Source organism: Phascolarctos cinereus, unplaced genomic scaffold (assembly GCF_003287225.1).
Source record: "Phascolarctos cinereus isolate Bilbo 61053 unplaced genomic scaffold, phaCin_HiC Scaffold_3;HRSCAF=262, whole genome shotgun sequence".
Taxonomy (NCBI): Eukaryota; Metazoa; Chordata; class Mammalia; order Diprotodontia; family Phascolarctidae; genus Phascolarctos; species Phascolarctos cinereus.
The window spans coordinates 241298612-241324575 of record NW_027555736.1 but is presented as its reverse complement, the minus strand read 5'-3'; the positions used below and the strand labels follow the sequence as shown (position 1 = coordinate 241324575).

The 25964-nt window shown below is 37.4% G+C and overlaps 1 protein-coding gene across 1 annotated transcript in view; it reads right to left on the bottom strand.

Annotated features, from left to right (window-relative positions):
- The window catches only part of SNAPC1 (small nuclear RNA activating complex polypeptide 1), a 37802-nt gene that overhangs the window by 5597 nt on the left and 6241 nt on the right, over window positions 1–25964 (bottom strand). Inside the window, 5 exon segments of the mRNA XM_020986499.2 lie at window positions 10563–10704; window positions 13389–13451; window positions 17183–17251; window positions 19461–19619; window positions 23165–23269. Coding sequence (XP_020842158.1) covers window positions 10563–10704; window positions 13389–13451; window positions 17183–17251; window positions 19461–19619; window positions 23165–23269 — 538 coding nt within the window.

The window sequence follows — 25964 nt, the reverse complement described above, 5'->3', positions numbered from 1 at the left end:
GGGTAGACTAGATTATTTTGAAGGTCCCTTCCAACTCTAAATCTACAAACAATGAGCTATAAGAGGGTTAAAGCTGATAGCTTCTGAGGTCCCTTTCAGCTCCAAATCTATTACCCTGTAACTTCCTTTATCAAAAATGATAAATAAGTACACTTTCTTCCCCCTCAAGTCATAGAAACTGTGCAACATATCCTGGGGGAGAATTGGGGGAAGGTAGGGGACAGAACAGAGAAATCAATTAAACTAAAAACTTTAATGTGTAAAGAGATAACTTCAATTACTTAGAAATCTCATTTGTCCAAAACAACTTATTCCTCAACCATGCTGGATAAAGGAGGTTTAATTATAAGCAAAGATAATAAGTGTGAAGAGCAAAAGGCTCATAAAAATTGTGTAGATTTCTTTCTAACTTCATGAGATAGTTACAAGCATACATGTGTTTTCAACCAAAAGCCTTTAATGGCTGGCTCATTAATATACTGATACACTGTAACAGGTTTTTTAAAAATCCTGTTTCACTCTGTTATTGTTCAGTCATTCAGTTGCGCCCAATTCTTTATGACCCCATGGACCACAGCACACCAGATTCTTTTATCCTCCACTACCTCTCAGTCTGTCCAAGTTCACATTCGTTACTTCCATGACACTATCTATCCATCTCATTCTCTGCCATGCCTTCAATCTTTTCCAACATCAGGGTCTTTTCCAATGAGTCTCATGTTCTCATTATGTGGCCAGTGTATTTAAGCTTCAGCTTCAGTATCTGACCTTCCAGTGAACAGCCTAAATTAATTTCTTTAAGTATTGACTGCTTTAATCTCCTTGCTATCCAAAGGGACTCTCAAGTCTTCTCCAGCACAATTCAAAGCATCAAATCTGCAGCCCTCAGCTTTCCATACAGTCCAACTCTCACTGCCATACACTGCTACTAGAAAAACCAAAGTTTTAACTATACAGACCTTGGTCAGCAGGGTAATGTCTCTGCTTCTTAGTATACTGTCCAAATTTGCCATATATATAGTTTTCCTTCCCAAGGAGCAAGTGTCTTTTAATCTCATGGCCGCAGCAGTTGTCTGCAGTGATTTCTGAACACAAGAATATAAAACCTGACACTGCCTCTACTTCCTTTCCCTCTACTTGCCAGGAAGCAATGGGACCAGTTGCCAAGACCTTAGATTTTCTGATGTTAAGCTTCATGCCAGCTTTTACATGCTCTTCTTTCATTCTCATCAAGAAGCTTCTTAATTCCTCTTCACTTTCTGCCCATAAGAGTGGTATCTGCATATGAGATTATTTATATTTCTCCTAGCAATTCCAGCTTTTGATTCATCCAGCCAGACATTTTATATGATGTACTCTGTATATAAGTCAAATAAATAAGATTATATACAGTCTTGTCGTATTGCTTTCCCAATCTTAAACCAATTAGTTGTTTCACGTTGCTTCTTTAACCACAAACAGGTTCTTCAGGAGACAAGTAAGATGATCGGGTGCTCTGATCTCTCTGAGAACTTGCCACATTTTGTTGTGATCCACACAGTCAAAGGCTTTAGTGTAGTCAACGAAGCAGAAGTAGATATTTTTCTGGAACTCCTTTTTCTCTATAACCCAGCAAATGTGGCCAATTTGATCTCTAGTTCTTCTACCTCTTCAAAAACCAGCCTGTCCTTCTGATAATTCTTGGTTCAAATACTGCTGAAGCCTAACTTACAGAATCTTGAGTATAACCTTCCTGGCATGTGAAATGAGCTCAACTGTTTGGTAATTTGAACATCCCTTGGCATTGCCCCTCTTTAGGAGTGGGATGTAAACCGATCTTTTCCAATCCAGTGGCCATTGTTGAGTTTTCCAAATTTGCTGGCATATTGAGTACAGCACTTTAACAGCCTCATCTTTTAGGATTTCAATATCTCTGCTAGAATTACATCACCTCCACTAACCTCACTGTTAGCAAAGCCCACTTGACTTTATTCTCCAGGATGTATGGATCTAGATCAGTAACCACATCAGTTGTGGTGAGATCTTTCTTATGTAGTTCTTTTGTGTATTCCTGCCACTTCTTCTTAATGTGTTCTACTTCGGTTAAGTCCCTGCCATTTCTGTCTTTTATCATGCCCATTTCTGCTTAAAACATTCCCTTGATATCTCTAATTTTCTCAAAGAGATATTATCTTCTTTTATTTCTTTGCATTGCTTATTTAAGGAAATCTTATCTCTCCTTACTATTCTTTGGAATTCTGCATTCATTTGGGCATATCTTTCCCTTTCTCTTTTCCCCTTTTGCTTTCCTTCTTTCCTCAGCTATTTGTAAAGCTTCATCAGACAGGCATTTTACTTTCTTGCTTTTCTTTTTCTTTGGAATATTTTTTGTTGCTGCCTCCCATACAATACTGTGAACCTCTCTCTGTCCATAGTTCTTCAGGCACTCTATCTACCAGATCCCAACCTTTAAAGGCTATTCGTCACCTCCACTTCAAATTCATAAGGGATGTTATTTAGGTTTCATTGTTTTCCCTATTTCATACTACATTGTAAAAACATATGAAAAAGTTAAGTCCTTTTCTTTCTCTTACAGGTATAATTTCAGCATTCTTAAATAACGAATATGCCCTTTACACTATTTGAATTGACTCAACTGTTTAAACAGCACAAATAAAATAAAGAGACATTAGGAAGCACTTCATAATTCACCAGGCTATGAGTATGCTGAAGAACACAAATATATGTGTATATCTATATATCTATCTAATCACCTTGAACACTCTGTTGCCGACAAAATACTAAACAAGAAAGTCTAGCTCTAAAATAACTATATTCTACTATACATCCCTTCTATCCACGATATTTTAATGAACTGATTTTTTAAAATCAATTTAAACCCATCTAGTTGAATTTCACATTGATATTTAGTTTTTTAAAAAAAAGAACATTTCATGTGGCCATTACCTTTTCTATTCAGAAAATTTGAAAAACATTTATACCTAAAAATCCAGCAATGAAATAATCACTGATATTTGCAAAAGATGTTTTTGGAGATTCCCATGAATTAGAGAAATCTACGAATACCATATTAGATCATATTAAAGGCTTGCTTCTATGAGTTCGGCATATTCACTGTACTATTATCCTTTATTATTTTAAGTGGCATGATTTATGGAATGGATTAATAGTATAATGTACCAAATATACTACAGATGTGAGGTAAAGCATCTGCGTAATGCTCAGGGAAAGAGGTCTTATCATCAGTACTTGAAACCTCTAAAGTGAAATTTCTAGAATCTTCTGATACTTCAACTTTATCCAATTCACTAAAAATCTCATTTTCTTCTCCCTCTTTGGTAATAACTGGCATACTCTGACATGAAGCCTCCTTCTTTATGCTCTGCTTGCCACCTAGAAAGAAATATCTGGAAAATAGTATTTACCTATCTGTGTGTACCTATGCTAGATGATCCGACCAGGGCAAAATACAGCAGGACTCCAACCTCCCTAGTTCTGTATATAATGCCTATCTTAAAGAAGTATAAGATTGTATTACAGCATGTTTTTGGCTATTATATCCTAATGCTGCTGCACATTAAGTTTGCAATTCACTACAACCCTCAAGTCATTTTCAAACAAACCATCTCATCACATCTCCCCTGCCTTGTACTTATTTTGTTTTTAAACCCGGGGCAGTATTTTGTATTTATCACTAGCATATTTAATCCTATTAGATTCAGCCCAACGTTTTAGCCAGTAGATATCTGTTTGGATGTTGAGCCTGTCATCCAACAGAGTAGCTCTCTCTGCTGGATCTGTGTCACCTTTAACTTTGGTAAGCATATCCCACATGCCTTTATCCAAATCCCTGAAAAAAAAATGTTAAGCAGCACATAAGCAGCACCATAACACCATTTTCCTGGTGTTCCACACCACTAATAAACCCAAACCACTAATAATTCTGGCTGCTGCCATCCAATGAGCACAATCATCTCAGGTCATATTTCTCTATCGGGCCAACAACAGCAGAGATTTTGTTCACTGGCCTACATTTTGTAAGGACCACTTTTCCCTTACACAAAAATAAAGACATCTGCCATTCTCCAAGCTCTGAAGCACCTTTCCCATTTTCCATAATCTTTCAAGGATCATGCTGGGAAATCACTTCCACTAGTTCTTTCAACACCCTGGAATACAGTTTATCTGAGATCACTACCCAGAGAAGCTATGCCAAATCTTGCCTTCTTTCAAATCTCCCATATCTCATCCTCCCCTCTTTCCTTGAGCTGAGAAGCCTGGCTCTTACTATACTGAGAAAATTGAGGAGAATGGATGTGAAATTCCTCTTCTCTATCTCTCTTCATCTCGAAACCCCTTGATATCATGTCCCACTGTCCTCCTTTCACCCAGGCACTGACAAAAGGGTGGCCCTTCTTGTTGTCAAGGCCAGCTACTCAATATATGTACTTCATCCTATCTCCTCCTGTATCCTCCAGCAGATTATAATTTCTATCATCTTCTCCCTCTCTAAAATTTTCTACATCTCCATGCCAGCGTCTCACATCCTTAAGAAACTTTCACTAGAGCATACATCCCTCCAAGCTGTCATCCTATATCTCTCCTTTTCACAGCCAGAATCTCTGAAAAAGCTGTCTATACTCACTGCCTCCACTTGTCTTTGCACTCCTCAACTATTCTAGATTCCAACGCTATCACTCAGCTGAACTGCCAACCTGATAATCTTTTCTCAGTTCTCGTCCTTCTTTGACTTGTCTGCTACATCTGACACTATTACACGCCCTCTCCTCTATACTCTGCTCTCTGGGTTGTCACGACACTGCCCTTTCCTACATCTCCCATCTGTGTGACTATTCTTCTATCTGTATGACCATGCCTCCAACTCCACTCCTAGTTCATCAACTATATCATAATCTTTTAACTGAGTATGTACCCCAAGGTTCTATTCTATGTTCTCATCTTCTTTCTACAAATTCTCTTGGTAACCTCATCAGCTCCCCTGGATTTAACTATCCTCTCTATGCAGATGACACACATATACAGCCCATCTATATAAAGCCCTTTGTTTCAGTTCATATCACCAATTAATTATTGTGTATTTCAAACTTAATGATCTAGATATATCTCAAGCTCACCATGTCCAAAATTAAACATATAACCTTTCCCTCCAAACTCTACTTTCTATAGAAGGCACTATTAAGGCTTCCGGTTTCCCAATTTTGTAGCTTAAGGCTACAACTCCTCTGCTCCTCATTTCACATATTCAACCAGTTGTCAAATCTTGCCATTTTTTTCCTACACAAGATCTCTTAAGGCTGACTCCTCTCTACTAACACAGCTACCACCTTAGTTTAGGCCCTTATTATCTCTCCCCTAGGTTACTGCAAGTGACTCTTGACTGATTTCCCTGACTCAAGTTTCTTCCTACTCCAATCTATCTCTTATATACTCTTACCAAAATGATTTTCCTTAAGCACAAAACTAACCATGTCACTCTCCTACACAATGAACTCTGGTAGCTCTTCTATTTAGCTTTTAAAGTCCTTCACAATCTGGTCCCAACCCATCTTTCCAGCTTCACAGTTCCCTCTCTCCTACACACACACCACACACACACACACACACACACACACACTCACTATCTCTCTCTCTTTCTGTACTCCCCCCATCTCCATGTACTCCCTTCCTAATCTCCCTCATAGAATCCAATCCCTCTTTTACTTCAAGACACAGCTCAAGCACCACTTTCTACATGAAATCTTTCGTGTTCTTCCTAAACGTTAGCTCCTTCCCACCCAATTTACACTGTACTTAAGTATTTTGTACCTATTTTCCTCATATTTATTCTATATATAATTTTAGTGTCTTTCCTATTAGAACATAAGCTCCTTCCAAGTATGAATTGTTTCATCATATTTTATCCGTAACATCTGACTCAGTGCGTGGAACAAAGTAGGTGCTTACACATTTGTTCACTAACTGGGCTTTTCTGTAATTTCCAGCCCAAACGTCATTCTTTGTAGAAAATCAAAAGCGAAATAAAAATGAGTTCTGCATTTACTCATTCAAATCAACATTTATAAAGCATCTATACTCTGTACTAGGTACTATGCTAGATGCTAAGGACACAAAAAAAATATGGAAAAGTCTCTGTCCTCAAGGAGGCAATGTATGCAATATGTAAACAATGGGCAATTACAAGATAATTTGAGGTAGCTGAGAATCCAAACAAGTAGGAAATCAAACGAGTGGAACTTGAACCAAGCCCTGAAGAAAACTACAGATTTTTTTGGAAAAGGCAGTCACAAGGAAGAAACACATTCCCAGTACAGGGATAGCTCTTACAAACATACCAAGATGGAAAATGGAAGGCAAAGTATGGAGAGCAGCCACATGCCAGTTTAACTGTGATGTGTGAAAGGAAATAATGTAAAATAAGTTTTAATGGTGAATGGCAATACCTGAGTTTATAATCTAGAGGCAATAAACACTTGAAAGCATTTAAGAAAGAAATTCAATTTCCTTGAGAAATACTCCTACCTCTTTTTGTTGGTCTATACATTCCCTATGAATTCAAATAACCTTTTTTTAAAATATTAATTTATTTTTAGTTTTCAACATTCACTTCCATAAGATGTTGAGTTCCAAATTTTCTCCCCCTTCCTCTCTTTCAAATAATCTTTTTAGACAATTCCTCCTTTGACTTTTCAATGGAATTATTTATTTGTGTCTTCAGAATTTCATTAAGAGTGTACCTTCCCTCTGGGACTAACCTTCCCTACAGAATCTTAGACCATGGGCTCTTATTTATGTTTTCCCTGAACATTCTAAAATATACTCTCTCCAAATTTAATACTGTAACCATGTTTCCTTTCCTTCACTGTCAAAAATGCTAAGATGGATCACACAAGATGGTTCCCCATCACTTTGGCCACAGCAAGTAACTGGTCCTTTTCAAGAAAATATTAACATCTGTTTTTGTCAGAGTGAGCTGAACTCAGCTGAATTCAGTCCAAATACACAAAGTTTCCCATCAATACTACATCATATCTCTATGCTAGGTTGCAATCCATGTCCTTGAAGTGAGCTCTTTACTGAGACAGTTTGTAGTATACTCCGATACCAATATTTTTTCTGTCTCCAATGATCTTGACCCAAATGTTCTTTACAACTTCCTCTGATTTCTAGATTTCCCCCATACACCTTCTTAACCTAAGTGTTACTCTATTCCTCCTGCCTTCCCCAGCTCCCATTCAACTATCCTTTTCCTTTTAAAATAAGGTACCCCTTGGCAAAAGAATTGGAAATTGAGAAGATGCCCATCAACTGGGGAATGGCTGAGCAAGTCATGGTATAGGAATGTAATGGAATACTACTGTACTATTAGAAATGATGAACAGGCTGACTTCAGAAAAACCTAGAAAGACTTGTATGGTCTGATGCTGAGTGAAGTGAGCAGAACCAAAAGAATGTTGTACACAATAACAGCCACATTATGAGATGACTAATTTGATAAACTTAACCCTTTCCCACAATTCAAGGATCTAAGAAATCTCCAAAGGCCTTGGGATGGAAAATGCTATCCACATCCAAAGAAAGAACTATGGAGTATGAATGCAAATTAAATCATACTATTTGCTATTTTTTTTTCTTCTGGTGAGTTTCATTTCCTCTTTCTGGTGGTTCCTCCTATTGGTTCTAATTCTTACTTACAACATCACTAATGTGAAAATATGTTTAATGGGAATGTATACGTATAGTCCACATCAGATTGTGCACCATCTTGGGGAGGGTGGTGGGGAGGAAAGGGAGAAAAGTTTTAAACTCAAAAGCATATGGAAGTGATTGTTGATAAATCAAAACAAATTAAAAAAAAATAATAAGGTACCCTTCTAGAGTCATAGACCAATCACAGATTCCATTCTACTAAATCTCAAGTATATATGTTAGAGAAAGAATATTTTAGTTGGGGGAGTGGGGGGAGGGACAGTGAGGGGGAACATTCCAAAAGCAACATGTATAATAGAAAGAGTCCTGGATACAAGATCCGGGAACCTGAACTCCCATCCTAGCTCTTATACTTACTGTCTATCTGCAGCACTGGGAAAGTCACTCCACATCTCTGGGTCTCAGTTTACTCAACTATAAAATGAAGGAGTTGTGCTCAATGATCTCTAAGAGCTCTGTCAGCTTTAGCTCTAAGATCCTGTGATATAACACACTATGTCAACATATCAAAGCTAAATGTTTAGAATAAAAATACAATTATAGTGACAGTAACTTCTCTGAACCAAATATATTTCAAGTATACATGTAATATATGGTATGTAAATGCTTTGCACAATGTTTCAGGAGTCTTCTGGGCCCAATTCAATCTATTTTTTTAAATTCCTACATCAAAGGAAAAAATTGTTTTGATAAAGATAATTGGACTGAAGATACCACTAATGAAATATGAAAAAAAAAAAAGCTTGACAACCATTAAGAAACAACAATTAAGTGTTTCTCAAATTCTATTAAAGGACCTAATTATATAAAGATATTTAAACCATGGTGACCTTATATTCTTACATGTTTAACACATAAACCCTTCTTAATCATCACTGTCAAAGCTATACAGCATATATCTATGCTGTTATTTCCCACCAAAACGTTATACCAAACAATGCAGGCATACTAGTTTTTGCATGGTTCTGATGAATAATTATTCAAAATTCTGAACTAAATTGTCATCATGTAATACAGCTGAATGAAAAATGTTAAAAGAAAAAAAGAAGGAAGGAAGGAAGGAAAGAAGAGGGAAAAGTTAACAGAAGGGAAAAAAAATTGATTTTATGTTCTACATAGCATGATTACTAACCCAGGTGATCAATTTCTAACAAACTTAGGTTAAATTATGTTGGCTAGCAAGTGGATATTTCAGAACATTATTTTTTTTTTACAACTATGAAATAAGCATTTAAAAACTATCTTGGAGACAAAGTTTTATCTAATTATATTTAACTTTACTAAATTGTTAACATTAAATGCAATAATTCAAAAGAAAAAAGAGAAACAAATTTTAAGGGGCTCTGAAATACACTAACACTTTAGCTAACCCAAACACAACCAAGTGTTAGGACGTAAGCAGAAAGACCTCTGACAAGCCAAAATAGAGGTCACAAAATCCAGGCACTAAAACTAATTTTCTCTACTGACAGGAAAACCACTCAGGCTCATCCTGGGAATATCTTACACATAATTCTCATGGGCTTGATCATCTGGTTTACAGAGTCATCACATATTAAAAGCACTTGGCAATAAGGAAGGGAAATCACAGAATGTGAGAACAGGAAGGGACTACCTCAGAGTTCCTCTATACCTAAGGAAGAATCATCTATACCACTCCTCTATACAAAATCACCATTTAGCCTCCACCTGAAGACCATCAGTAAAGGAAAACTCACTACTTCATGAGTCAGAGAATTCCACTTTTGGAGATCTCTATCTATTTTTAAAGGAAGATTTTCTTTTATATTGAGCCAGCAATGTGCCTCCCTGCAATTTCCACAATTACTCCTAGCTCTAATTTCTCAGGTCAAGCAAAACAAGTTTATTCATCCCTCTTCCACCTGACAATTGTTCAAATATTTCAAATATCAGAAGATGCTGTTATGTTACATCCTAAGTCTTCTCTTCAGCTGAGCCTGGCATCATGATTTCAAGCTTTCTTTCCATCTTAGTGGCACTACAGGCAGAAACACTAATATTATAATAAGGCAGAAATAATATTATAATAATAAAATAAAGAGTGACTGGGAAAAGACAAAGAAATCTGAAAAAAGCAGACACAAACTCAAAACGAATAGCAGTCTAAGGCCATTTAACATAAGCACAAGTATACCCAAACAGGTTCCAGAAGAACACTGTATTATGTGTAGTAAAACTGAACAACAATGACTGTTATACTTGTGTGTATGCTTATCACCCATACAAAAACAAATGAAACCCAAAGCGTATAGTCAGGACATATGATTTTAATACTGTGACTTGGTTTGCTGTGCCTACTCCTTCAGCTGTTTAAAACAATCCTTCCTCAGGAGCCAAACACTCAAAGTAGTAAAAGCTTCATGCTGAACAGAAAAGCAGCTAAGGAGAATTCTAGCTCACACAGTGAGTCTGTCATAGTTTTGTTCTGGTACCTGCTGGCAGCAGCCATGGGGACATAAAGGCTAAAATTACTGACTCTGAGTATACAGTTCTTGCCCTAGCTCTCAGTCATAACTATGTAGATGTGAGCAAAGGACTTAACTTTTTTTTTTTTCCCGAGGCAATCGGGGTTAAATGAGTTGCCTCCACTGCGCCATCTAGCTGCCCCAACTTAACTTGCTTTGTCTCGTTTCTTTGTAAAATAGACTAGGTCACCATCGAGGTATCATTGAACTCTAAAATTCTTTGACTCTAAAAGTGAATTTCCTGATATTAAAGATTACAAGCTCCCTAAACACAGTGAAAGAGAATCTGGTCCACAACAAAGATATAAATCACTGTCTCTCATTTCTATAAAGACCTTATTAAGTTACCTTTAATTTGAGGTGATGTTTCCTCTTCTGATTCCAGTTTTCCTTTGTTTCCTTTATCAGAAGGTGTCTTGACTAGCTTTTTAACAAATTCTGACTCAAGTGGTTCGAGTTTGACCTGACGATGTCTCCTTGACTTGGATGCCTGAAAAATTAAAGTTACTTAGTTATAAGGGATCCTGGTTTTAACAGGTATACGGAATAGAAACATATTTAATACAAAGAGCCAGTCAAAAAATATGATCAAAGCAGAAAGACGTTCTATCAGGAACATTTTACAGGAAAATGTATTTTAAAAATTCCAGTATTTTATAACTCACATCCTCTGTCTGTACACTACACACCTAGCACATACCACACTGTAACATTATCCTTATTCAAAGACATAGGCTTTTTTTAACCCAACCCAACCCACTCATACCCTCTGTTCTAGTCAGGCTAATTCCCTACTCTCTCCCACATGCTCATTCCAGCCTTTATGCCTTTATTAATGCTATTACTGTCATTTAGACTATCCTCCCCCTCCACCATATCAAATCCTACCCAACTCCTCCACAAAGCTTGCCCTGATTACTCCAACCACAGAAATCTTTCCTTTCTCTGAATTCCTAAAGCACTATAAGCTTGCACTAAATCATGCAGCATGACAGACAGACATCAATAATATCATAAATGTGCAACCAACAGAACACATAACTATAACCACAGTTTCTTAAGAAAGACAATTTTTTCTAGTTGCTCATGCCCACAAACAATGCTTAACTGGCAGCATAAATATTAAATAAACTCTATCTGGACTGGTTAGAAAAGGAAGTGTTGCCTAGGTGGCGCAGCAGATAGAGCACCGGCCTGAAGTCAGGAGGACCTGAGTTCAAATCCAGCCTCAGACCAAACACTTGACACCAGCTGTGTGACCCCGGGCAAGTCACTTAACCCCAATTGCCCAATCAAAAAAAAAAACAAAATGTAATTGGGAAACAGTTAACAAAATAAATAAAAATATAATAAAACATAGATAACATTACATTAAAAAAAAAGAAAATGAAGTGTTGCAATTAAGAAAACATGGCAGTTAATGTAATGTCATAGATTTAGAGATAACTTTGAAGATCATCTAGTCCAAGCCCAACCCAACATGTGTATGAGGAAACAGAACCACAAAGGATAATTAATGTGCCTAAGTCATACAAGTAGTGAACAGCAGTAACGGAATCTGAATCCAGCTCCTCCAACTCAGTTGTTTCCCCTCCAGCACATTAATACAGCACTTATCTTCTAATGGATCACAAATCATTAAAAAATCATCATGCAATAAAACATACAATACTAAAACTATATCCAAACAAAATTTAATCATTTTTTGATGATTCAGAAGACATTTCATTACTTTAAAGTGCCTTGATTCCAAGGCACTTTATCTCAATGTAATGAATAATAACTATCACAAGACAATAGAAGAGATCATATTTACTGGGTGGTTCTGGTTAATAAATTTTTAATTAACCAGTTTTACTGATGGTATCTGAATACAGATTGAAGCATACTTCTTATTTATTTTTCTTGAAGTTTTTTTTTATCTGTTTTCTTTTATAACAAACTATTATGGATATGTTTTGCACGACCACACATGTATAACCTATACCGAATTGCCTGCCTTCTTGGTGAGGGGGGAGGGAGGAAGGGAGAGAATTTAGAACTCTAAGTTTTAAAAACTCATGTTAAAAATTTTTACCTGTAACTAGGGAAAGATAAAACACTAAATGAAGCATAAAAAAATTAACCAGTTTTTGTACTTAGGAAACAGCATGGTCCTCTCACAGACTACTGTGAGATTAGAGGGCCTGTAATCAAATTCCAGGTCTGCTGCCATTTACTCCTTTGAAATCTCAGGCAAATTCCTTAATCTCTCTGGGTCTCAATTTCATCATACTAAAGTAAAAGAGTTGGGCTAGAAGACTCCAAGACCCAGTCTAGGTGTAAATCTATGATCCTATGATAATAAAAATGACAACATTGGTGAGATTTTGGCCACAGTGTTATGAAAATGAAAAATAACTGATTAGTAATAAATAGGTCTCTTTTCAAGCTCTAAAGTTCAAATTCCATTACAGCGGATTCCATGAAACTCTAAAAATCGGGTCAAGCAATGTTAATGTTAAAAATGTTAATATGATCAAAGAATAAGAACATCAGCTAAAGGTGTAAAATCTTGGTCAAAGAAAGTTTACTTCTGTGGTACTTGCAACAACTGCATATGACCCACAGAGGACTTTAAGACAGTTTATAATTGTGCATTTATAGGATTTTAAATGATCTACTAGCCAGGAAGCCAACATTCAGCCTGTGGACCAACCTGAGGAAAAAAAATTTTACCTAAAGAGATATTATATTAGCACATATAAAAAAGCAGACTACTAGGGGGCCTGACCACCTAACTGCCACTACTACCATATAACTGACTATCATGGACTGTTATGCTATCAAACTTAGATCAACTAGTAAGTGTTTTGAAGTTGAATGTGAGAAATCGTATAACTACATTTATATGGTCTACATACATAAATTTCTCATCATATGGATATATCCATCTACTGCATACAGTAATTGCAATTAGAGTTTTTAAAAAACCTAGATTGCAAAGATTATTAAATAAATAAAATGACTCAAAATTCTAGCAATGTACCCCTTATTCAATCAAATCCAAAAAAAATCAAAACACAGTACTCAAACTTATAGCTAAAATGCTTAAAATCTCTTAACAAAAGACAAAAATATAACCAAAATACTCATAAAAATGTTTGTTATCTTGTTAAAAAAAAACTAATTTACCTGAGTGACAACTGAATAGGCCTTGGATTTTATTTTAGCTAATGCTCCTGCTCTTTCAGAACCCTGCAAACAAACAAATCAAGAATTGGACAGAAATTAAAAATAAACCGTTAACCCCACCAGAAGAAATTATTACTATATGCAACTAGTATCAGAAATGGCAGTTAGGTAAGATCAACTAATGAAGTTGTTAAATTCCACCAAGACTTTTAAGACCAATATCCTTAATTTGTACAAATTACTATCATCCTTCACAAGTGACTTCTACTTCAAAAGTTGTCTTAAAAACATAAAAATACTTACAGATTATACTGAAATAGAGTGCATATATAAATCACTCATACCACTTCTTTTCTCACTACCACAAGCAGGTAACAGAAACCACCCTCATCTCACTGAAGCTCACCAGCATTTCCAGGCAGGACAGAAGGCCAGCAGGATACACTCCATCCATCCACCTCATCCATGTTCCACTACAACCCTGGACTCTGCCCTTAGGTTTTGATGGGCTTTGACAGGTGAGCCTTTACTTTATCCTGCCTGGAAGGAGGCCTCCATGTCACTTCTCCATACCAAGGCTCCTGTGAGCTCCCTGCTCCATATTTCCCTTTATGTATTGTCTTTCCCCTTAGAACATAAGTTCCTTGAGAACACACCCTGTCTTCTCTTCTACTTGTATTTGTATTTCCAGGGCTTAGCACAGTACCTGTGAATACTTAATAAATACTTGTTGATTTGACTTAATTCACTGAGACTGAGCTCCCTCCTGATGACATAGCTTCCCCTCGACATCTTTTCCAATCCTGGTTGGGCTGTGTGGGAATCAGAACACTTCTTGCTCCCTACTGTCATGTGCAAGCTCTCCTTCTATCATTGCTCAGTAACCTCTATTCCTTTAAGGTTCATTAATCCATATCTACAACTTGGTCAAAATTCTGGTAGCTGTTTTCTATAGGCCTCCAGAACATTCCCTTTCTTTCCTCAATGACTTCAGTACCTGGCTTACAGTCTTTCTCTCCTCTCCTATTCCTACTCTAATGCTAGGGGACTTCAACTTACAGAGTGATATACCCTCAAACATCTAAACTTCCCAGTTTCTCAACTTGATCATTTCCCATGACCTGCTCAATCCTCCATGACCTTCATCCCTTCTACTCTTCAGTTTTTTGCAAGGCTACTCCCCCTGCTCTGACTGCACTCTGTTCCCTTTCTTGCCTTTACACTTTGGTGATCTCAATTCTACTCTATAAAATCCACTCCCGAATCCCTTATCCTATTACATATCCCATTACCCTATCACTGACTGACTGAGCCTTGAGTAATCCTAAACATGGATTACTTCCACCATCTGCCTCCTTAGCTCCTATTCAAGTGCTGGTGAATGAATCAAAAGGAAATAAGGAAATCTTGGCACTTGGGTCCACAACAAATTTATGTTATCTGATCTTAAATGGGCCCTCACAGCAGCAAGGCAATCATTCTTCCTAATCAATTCACCATCACATTCTCTAAATCAGTTGTTTCAAACCTTCTCTTATGTTCTTTAAACTTCCCCCGGCATGACCTTCCCCTCAGCTGATGACCTTGCCTCATACTTCTGCCAAAAAAACTGAAGCCATTCACCATGAGCTCCCCCCTTCTCCATTCTTCCACATCTCACATCATTCAGACATCTTCCTCTACCATATCCTCTTTCACTTCTGTCAGATGAAGAGATGGCCCTCCTCTTTACCAAGGCCAGCCCTTTACATGCACCCTTAATCCATAGCTTTTCATAAAGTCAAGCAGATCGTCCCCACCATCATTCCCACTCACTCTTATTTTTCAATCTCTCCACACCCATTGGTTCCTTTCCTGTTGCCAACAAACATGCCTGTGTCTCCTCCATCCTTAAAAATTCTCACTTGAGGGGGCAGCTAGGTGGCACAGTGGATAGAGCACCGACCCTGGATTCAGGAGGACCTGAGTTCAAATCCGGCCTCAGACACATAATACTCCCTAGCCTGGTGACTCTGGGCAAGTCACTTATACCCCAATTGCCTCACAAAAAAAAAAATTCTCACTTGATCCAAGCATCCCCAATTAGCTATTTTCCTGCTAACTTTCCTCCCCTTCTAAAGGCTACTGTCCTTAAGAAAGCTGTCTACAGTTGGTGCCTCCACTTTCTTTCTTCTCACTCTCTTCTAAACCCTCTGCAGTCTGGTTTCTGACCTCATCTATCCAAAGTCATTAATAATATTTTAATTGTCAAATCTAATGGCCTTTTCTCAATCCTTGTTCTTCTCAACATCTCTGCAGCATTCAATACTTCATCCTCCTGGATCATCTCTTTCATGACACTGCTTCTCTCCCTGTTCTCCTCTCACTGTCTGACCTCTCAGTCTCCTTTGCTTCATCCGTGTCATGATCATTACTACACTGGGAGTTCCCCAACGGTCTGTCTCCGACCCTCTTCTCTTCTCCCTCTATACTATCTTACTAAGTGACACCATCAGCTCCCAAAACTTCATTTATCATCACTATGCACATGATTCTCAAATCTCTATATCTAGCCCACACTACAGCTCTGGATCACCAACTTTTGGTGATCTCAAAACAGATGTCTCATAGGCAACTGAAACTCAGCATGTCCAAAACTGAAATCAGTATCTTTTCCCACAAACCCTCTGGTCCTCCCATCTTCCCTACAGTAATAATCAAAACACCACTATCCTCTCAGTCATCCAGGCTCATCAACTAGGTGTTATCCCCCCATTCCTCATTCTTACACATCCTCCACAGCCAAACTCTGGCATTTCTATCTTTTCTATCTTAATATTTCTTGACTGTGTCTCCTCTACACTACTAACACAACCATCATCCTAGTGTAGACCCTAATCACCTTTCTAACTGATCTCCCCGTCTTAATTTTCTCCCAACTCCACTCCACCCTCTACTCAGTTTCCAAGGTGATCTTTCTCAAGTGTAGGTCTGACCATGTCAGCCTTCTACTCAAACTCCAGTGGTTCCCTATTATTTTCCAGGATAAAATTTAAAGTCTTCTGGGATTAAAAGTCTTCATAACCTGGTTCCACCCTACTTTTCTAATCTTCTTACACTTTATTCTGCTCTGTGCACTCTATGACCAAGCTGTACTAGCTTATTTGCAGTTTCTCAAGCATGACACTCCAGCTCCTATCTGTGCTTCTGCACTGGCTGTCCCCTATATATGGAATTCCAGCTCTCCTCCCCTCTGCTGCTTAGTTTCCATGGATTCTTTCAAGACTCAGTTCAAATCCCACTTTCTGCAGGAGGTCTCTCCCAGTCTGCCCAACTGTCAGTGCTTCCTCCTCCCTTACTATCTATCTACTTTGTTTATCTTATGTAAACAGAGTTAATGCTGAGTTCCTTGAGGATAGGGACTGCTTTTGTACCTTAGTACTCTGAGTCTGGTACATAAGAAATCCTTAATAATAGCTTTGTAGCAATTGTTGACTCCAATACCAAGCCCCATGATTTGAATGCTTCCCATCTCCCAGATTAAAAAAAAAAAAGCGGTGGGAAGAGGAGTAAAAGGGGCATACACAAGTGCTACCCTATCATCCCTCTCCCTTCCCCACTCCAACGAACTATCTTACAAGACATCAGGAAAAGAGCAAAGAAGCCAGATGCCTCATCATAAAACAGCTGGGAACTTTAAATTAGGATTTCTGAGGTAATTATTTCAAAACTGACTAAAGATCACTTTCTTTACAAGGACTTGAAAGTTAATCTCTTTGCTCCATATAAGAAATTTTAAAGAATATTTTCCTTACCTCCAATTCTTGTGAACTTCCTTCCTTTTCTCTTTGGTCATCTTCATTTTTAACTTTTACAAATACCTTCTGTTACAACAAAGAATAACATTTCATAACTCAAAGTAACTCAGAACAAAGGCAATTAACTTTAGGATGAGGAACAGTTATTTCTAATGATTAAAAATATTTTTAAAAGTTACCACATTTTTCTAGGATCCTCCACAACCTGAAATTAATTCACTGTTAAGCTTCACTCAGCTATCACATCGAATGATTTCTAACTTACATGAAGTGTCATTTGAAAGCAACTACAACTTGATCCTATAAATCAGGTAACACATTTTTTTCCTTCATGTTTCCTCAAGTGCCAGAACATTTGTTCATTTTTTATAACTTTCAGTAAAAATACCTTGTTCGTATACAGATGAATACTAACTATATGCCTGACTGATCAACTAATCTGATTTGGCAGAATAGTATTAAAAACAAAACATTTTTAAATCACTGTTATCTAGGATTTTGGAGAAATTAAGGGCATGAGGCAAAGTTCTTAGTTTGACTATTACAAGTCACCTCAGCCCGCAATTTAGAGTGAAAAGAGCACTGCTCTAGAGTAAGCTCCTGAGCTCCAATCTGACTCCGATGCTCCTGACCTACATGATCCGGGGCAAGTCGTCCTCTGGGCCCCCTCTCTCAGCTGTAAAACATGGATTTGGTGTTAGATGGTCTCCAGGATCCACTTCTAGCTCTAAATCCTATGATCCTGGGTGGCCACTAATTAGCCTTGCTCACCATCTCTAATTAGCTACCAGTCTATACCCTGAACCCCAAACTACAATGTCTTAGAAAGACTAACACATTAAAAATATGGCAGCATTTCAGATAAAGCAAGATGAAACCAGCCAGCAGGGAGCCTCTTTGACTTAATCCCAAAACCTGATATTCTCCATCGAGGTCAGAAAGGAGAACTGGGCTAAGTGAAAATGGGAGACCGCCTAAACAAAGAAAAGCCATTTCCTTTTCAACATAAACGCCCAATGTTTAATATCCGGTACTCAAAATACATACTGCATATAAAATTAAACTTGATTTTTAATTTTTTAGAAAATTCCACTTTCAAAACCAGCATTACCAGAGAAGAAACAACGCCTAAAGTTATTTCTCAAAATATGAAGAATTTGTAGCTGACACTGGATGTAAGTGCTTCAATAATTCAATACTTCACCTTCAGTAATTCTTGCATTAAGCTGAACAGCCAGTAGAAAATGTGTACTAAGGCGGTCAAAAATACGATTTCTAGAAATTTAGGAATGGCATCACGCCAATCAATGCAACTTTTAGGGTAAAACCTTGGCAAGTAATTTACTCCTAGAAAATATAATTTATAATAATGGGGTTCAACTCAACAACATTCATTAAGCACCTGCTTTTGCAATGCATTTTACTAGGTGCTGGGGGCACATGTATATTCAGAAAAGACTTCACAGAAATGGAGGAGGGAACACCTGAACTATGTCTTTAAGGAGAGACAAGGACTTTCTAAGGTAGATATGTAGTCTTTATATTCTAGGCACAGAGAGCAGTAAGAATGTAGAGGGGCAGGAGATAAGAGTGTCAAATCCATAGAAAAATAAATAATGCAATTTGTTTGGAAAAAAAGAGTACATTAAGAATACTAGTACAGTATAGAATAGGACTGGAAGGGTAGATGTGAGGCCAGACTAAGGAGTTTTTGTATCTCATCTTAAAGAAAATGGGTAACAACTAACAATTAAAAGTGTGTTTCTGGTGGGGGAGAGGGGGATGATCCCATGACCTAGGAGTATTACTATTTCAGCACTGTGCAGAGAATGGAATGAAGAGCAGAGAGTCTAGATGCATAGAGATTAATTACAAGGATATTATAGTAGTGTAGGACAGGAGTGATGTAAGCCAGAAAGCAGGGTTCCAGAGAAGGATATTTCAGAGATGTTACAAAGGAAGAATCAATAGGCCTCAGACCTGATTAGAAGGGAGAAAGAGAGTTAAGGAAAGGGGAAGATGACTTAATATGAGAAGTTGTGTTAATAACTAAGGTGAATTTAAATACAGCTTCAAAAAGTCTTATTTCACAAACATAAAAATGTTGCTAACTTCATACTGTAGAAGCTATAAGTACTACATATTTGGACACAGTAATGAAAGAATATGATATTATATACCACTGGTAACTAATATTTATGAAAAATTAAGACTCACTTTGGTTACTACTTTCCTTCATATTTTTAGTTGAGCTATTAAAGAGGCATCCACATACCTTTTTGTCTTCATGCCACTGTTTATGTTCTAAAACCAGGTTCTTAATGTTAACTAAAAATTCATCTTTTATCAAGGTGAGAGCTTTGTCAGGCTGAGATTTATCAGCTGAAATTATCTGCTTCATTTCTTGGTAATGATCATGGATATTCATAATTTCCTGGAAACAAAAGATAAATGCCAATATATTTTTGAGAATATGGGAGTGATATTAGATTTTCTACAAAATACAAAAAAATTTCTAGCAGTAACACTCCAACCCTTAACTCTTTCTGGATAGATGAGGGATTCTAGATATGGCAGGATAGAAAAAATAAAATGTAAACACAGGGTTTTGAGAATGATAAAGCTGCAAAAAACAAAATATGAAGTCAAGAAGAAAAGCTGGACCAAACCAAGCACATACCAAAGAAAGCCACGATGAAGGTAACACAATCTTACTTTACAAGATAGCTCAGGAAGAGAAACATATTAAAACAATGGGGGGAAAGGAATCAGAGATAATATTGCACACAAAAAGTGATAAAAAGATATCCAGCAGAGATCTTGAACTTCAAGAAGTGACAGTAAAGGGTCTTCACTAGAGGGGACTGACCTACATTAGAATAAAGAGACTCATTTGTGATCTAAAGCAGTGCTTCTTAAACTGTGGGTCGTGACCCTATCAGGTCATGAAAATTTTGGCAACAGTAAAAGGTTTCTGAAAGTTCAACAAGGAAAAATTAATTAAAAATCAAACGTGCTATGAAACCAAGGTGTTACTGGTAGTGCTTGCCCATGCTGCAACTTGCAACTTCACTGCAGCCTTGGTTCTGAACACTTTGCACTGCACATGCCCTCAGGCCATGCAACACCAACTAAGGAGAAAAGGGGTCATGAGTGGAAATAGTTTAAGAAGCCCTGATCTAGAGCATATGGGCAAATGCTCCACTGATCTTTTAGAATTGCTTCATTCCCCAGCATTTTGGAATGACTTTACTTCACAGATGTCAAGCCTGAGTTCAGTGTTTCTCACTCATCAGGTGTTTACTGTTCCATACACCTGATCAGAACTGTGCTACCTCCACATGCCACTAACCCATCCCCAGAACCCCAAAGTTTGAGTGACAAGCCAAAGAGACTAATTCACAGATTCCCAGAGGAATACCATGTTAAGTCATCAAATAAAATCCTGGAGAGCTGGGCCCCCCATTAACCTTTCACATGGGTGGAAAACTCCCACCTCTCATGGCACAGATTTTACGGCTACTGATTAGAAATAAAATTAGAGTTAAAAACAGAAATGGAATTAGGATTAGACACAGAGGCACAGAGATTCCAATTCATCACAGGTCTAGCCCTCCACACATCATATCTCAATTCCTGCTCTATTATTAACAATCTTTTCTTTATCCTAAGTCTCTTCCCAACTTACAGTTTTCACAGATGTGTATGTATGTATGTGTGTGTGTGTGTGTGTGTGTGTGTGTGTGTGTGTGTATGTATATATATAGGTATGTATGTATATTATATATACACACACACAAATATACATGTGTGCATATATGTGTATATGTATAGGTGTACATATACACGTGTAGGTGTATATATACACATATATGTACGTGTGTGTGTGTGTGTGTCTGTGTGTGTGTGTGTAATCCTTTAGCCAACCTCTCTAGTATGGGCTGGCTCCATCTTTCATGTACCCTAACACAACAGGCTTAGAGGAAGCATCAACCTTCTCCTTGTTCAACAGCTCTACTTTCAAACCTTCTCCCTCTGTCCCCATAACTGAGTAATCCCTCTTTTGAGGTTCAGTCCATCTATTTCTATCACCTTACCCAGAGCTCATAGCAAAAAACAAAACTGATGAAAAACTGCAAAATCAGATTTAGTTTTATAAAATCTACTTGAATCACAGATTTCTGAGCTCCTACTAGTTTTTGGGAACAAACTGACCAGTAGAGCACAAGGTAACAATAACACCAGTATTACCAGAGGCCCTCTTTCTTGGCTCCTGTCACTCTGTATGGAAGGTTGTACAGGTTGAGGAAGGAACTCCAGCAACTGCCCATATGCTCTAGATGCACATACAAATGCGTAATACCAGTTATGTTGACTGTTCCCCGATCTAAAAATTCTTCTGGAGTCACCACTCACACACTTCTGTTTCTCTTGACACAATTCCACCTAGTATCCAACTTTAACATCAACCATCAGGGAGAACACAAGGTCCCTAATGGAGAACATGGGAAAAATATCCACATTTTTAAGCTGATTTGGGACTAGGAAGAGGCTCAATCAAGATAATGGAGATTTTAAAGCATGGGTTGAATGTGGAGTTTCAAAACCATCCAGTTTCTTGCCCTCCAACAACATGACATGTCTGAGTGATAAACCTGTCCAGCTGAATGATAGCCTAAAATATCAAAGGAAAAAGCAAAATATGTGAACTAAAAGACTAGAGATGGGGATGAGAGGGGCCAAGAATCAATAACAAACAACTAGATCTAAAGCCCATGCACCTGGGGACCAACAAGCATAAACAGATGCCAACTGTTTATATTTTCACTCTGGAATCCTGGGTCATTTAGTCCACTAGTGCTTCTAGGCTAAAGATGAGAAAAAGCCCATGAAAAGTCAACAGAAACTGAGAAAACAGCTATTAGGGCTTAATTTGAGACATCAAATCTCCATAAGCAAGGCCATACTGGGCAAGCCAAGGCTCATGTTTCAGATGAGGAACCAAATCAGTTGGTCTATTCCTAAAACAGTCCGGTGCATACCACTTGCCAAAATGTTTCCCCGTTAACCAGGCTCAGCAATTTAAAGCTAAGAATACACCTTAATTCTACTGAAGAGACAGAATCCCAAGTCCTAGGTCATCAGAGAGGTATGCTCAGAATGAGTTACAGAAATGAGGGAAGATTTGTCAGACATTATGCCCAAAAATGAGAGCTACCACACGTAGGACCTTTAAACTCTTAAATTCAGGCTTTCATAGGTAATGAAAGATTTGAGCAAGAACAGATCACAAAGAGGACTGGCCTGGTCCCCCACTTGTGAAAAGCGTGGTATGAAGGAACAGAAAGAATCTAGACAAAGTATTAGGAATAAGAAGCATTTGAGAAGGCTGTCAGGTTTAACACACATATCATTTTCAAATTTTTGATTTGGACCTAGACTTTCATTAGTGTAAAAAAAAATTTCTGTCAAGGAAATTCCCTCTAACAATGAAAATCAGCACCTATTCTGCAATTTAGGTCAAACGAAAATGGAATACCACTAAAAAAAGGACAAAAGTAATCATAAAATAAACATCTTGACTATATAAAATTTAAAAGATTCTATACAAAGAAAAAGATACAACTAGAATAAGAAGCAATTTAACAGGAATATGTGACGCAAATCTTATAAAGATGTAATACCCAAGAAGTATATGGAAATGATATATATGAAATATATATGATATAATATAAAAACAGTAGCCTGATGGACTCCCTTGTACACAATCAAAGAAAATTTTAAACATTAATTTGGGCTCTTCAAATTTTAACTGAGGACCTATCATTAAACTACATCAAATTTCAAGATTTATAGTAAAACTAAGAGTATGGGGTAATACTTATAGCACTTCACTATGATATGGTAAATCAATCTGAGAAATCAGCAGCACCTAGTAAAATTCTCTGATAATCATTCAGAGAACAAAAATAAAATTACCTCTAGTGTATCAGCAGTGATAAGCTTCATTACCCGGTCATTAGGTTCCTTAAATTCCTCTGTAACTTCAGTTCGTGGAATATTTTTCTTCATTCTGTACGAAAGCTACATAAAATGGTAATAATGTAATGCAGTTGGCTGTTTAGAAAAACAGATGCATATTTGCAGTACTGATATAAGGATAGCAATAAAAATACTACAATGGAAAATAAAAATAAATTTAAAATATCCCTGCATATGGTAGATTTATTATTCAATGAATCCTAAGTCTTTCAGTCTTCCGATTTGCCTTTGAGGTACCCTTTAGCAACACAGAATAGAGTCAAATTTAGAAATACTAAAAGCTACTACATTAAAGCCTTACTAGAAACCCAATATACTATCAAAATGTAATTACTCTGATCAACAAACCTGGTTTTGAAATTGTTTTTTTTTTAAGACAACTGGGGTTAAGTGACTTGCCCAGGGTCACACAGCTAGTAACTGTCAAGTGTCTGAGGCCGGATTTGAACTCGAGTCCTCCTGACTCTAAAACCGGAACTCTACCCACTGCACCACCTAGCTGCCCCAACAAACCTGTTTTGAAGTGAAACAAAATGGTTATACAGTTTAATCACTTTCAAAGAGTCATATTTTGCTATTCTGCTCAACGAATATTGTCTTAAAAAGACGTTTACTTTATGTCATTCTTAACAACTTATTCCATGATTTCTACCACACAACTACGCTCCAAGATTCAGGGTAAAAGCACGTGCATCATCAGGATTGTACCCTGCTATATCTGTTTTTACGTGCAGTCTAGAAACACACTACAAATATATGTGTATCTCCATTTTAAACACAAGATTAGGTTTTAATCAGAAAGCTTTTCAAGTGATACTTTTAAGGTTATCCGATGATATTGGTAACAATACTTTAGTTTGTCTCTTTTTAAAATATTCTATGAATCTAGTGATACTTAATAGGAAACAAAGATTTTTTTATTTTTAAAAAATTAATCATTATTCCATACATCAAAATTTCACAGAATATAACATCATATGAATACTTATTGCTCTTCAACAATCCCTTTACTCTACCCTACTAACTCCCTATCTTATTCTCTATGGCAACTATCCCAAACTTCCCCACCACTATGCGCTAATCCTATATTATAAAGAAAACTGTAGTTACTCAATGTGAACTTCCTCAGTTCCCTACCTTCATTTCTCAAACTTTCCGAGTGTCATCACCTTTTCTCTCCTGCTTCCCTCAGGTCACAGGAAAGTCATCCCTACACCTCAGTAAAGTTAACCATTCTATATGTCCCTTCCTCCCCTCCCCCCCAGCACTTCCTCCTACCTACTCTAGAACCTTGTGTCAGCAGTCAACTCCTCTAACACATTCCATCAAAACTGCCTCCTTCCCACCTGCTACAAACACGATCACTCCAAATTTTGAAAACTTACCTTGACCATTCTAACCTAACCAATTACCATCCCAACTATCTCTTCCTTTCCATTATTACACTTCTTGAAAAAGCCATGGAAACCTATTGCCTCTACTTCCTCAAGTGAGACTCTCTCAACTCCCCTCAACTCTCAACAACGCTTCTGTCACCTCCATTCTACAGATACATGGCTTTATCATGTCACAAATGACCTCCTCATTGTCAGGTCCAAAAGTCTTTTTCTATCCTCGCCCTCTTCGACCTCACTGTGGCATGACACCTATCAACTGGATAGTCTCTTCTTCTGTGGCTTCAAAGACACCACATCTCCTGGTATTTTTTTCTTTCTATAAGCACTGTCTTCCTTGTTCTTCCCAATCCTCCAATGCACGAATTCCCCAGAGGTCTCTCCTTGGCCCTCTTTCCTCTTACATTCTCTGTGGGCAATCTTATTAACTCCCACAGCTTTAATCACCCATTCTTGGCAGATCCCACACATATATTTCTAATCCTGGCTTTTCTTCTAAGCTCTAGATCTAATCTCTCCATCTGATGATAGTATGTCTCCATCCTTATCAGAGGTTCTTAACCTCTGTTGTGTCATGAACCCATCTGGTGGTCTGATGAAACCAGAATATCATTTAGAATAATGCTTTAAAAGGCATAAAATTAAACATATAGGATTATAAAAGAAACCAGTTAAGTTGAAATGGTTATCAAATTTAAAAAAGAAAAAAAAAGGTTTATGGATTAAGAACACATGATCTAGATATGCCACTAGCACCTTAAACTCAACAAGTCTAAAACTGAGTTCATTATTTTCCCACCTAAATCTGTTTTTCCTTCTGATTTCATTATTTCTACTTGTCAGAAAATCAGTCCCATATATGTCTTCCATGATTGTAAATTAAGTTTTTACCCTTCCTATCTCTTTCCTGTTAATTTCCAATTAATTAACAAGTCCTATTAAATCCCTCAATGAAACATCTCTGAACTTTGTCCCCTTTTCTCTAATCTCAATACAATCACCCTCGTACAAGCTTCTCTACCGCTCATCTAGAACATTACAGAAGTCCTTCATAGGTTTTCCCATCTCCAATCTCTCCCCCTTCCAATTCACCCTTTATACTTCTGTCAAAATAATCTTTCTTAATTCATAAACATGGTCAGGTCATTCCTCTGCTCAGAGATCCCTAGCAGAAGTCCAACTCCTTTGCCTGGCTTATCAAAGCCCTTCACAACCCAGCAACATTATTACTCTTCTAGCCTTATTTTCTATTCCTCCTCTCCTAGCTCTCCACACTCTCACCTAATTTGGCAACTCCCTAGCCCCCTGAACAAATACTGCACTCTCACTCCTCTATGCCTATG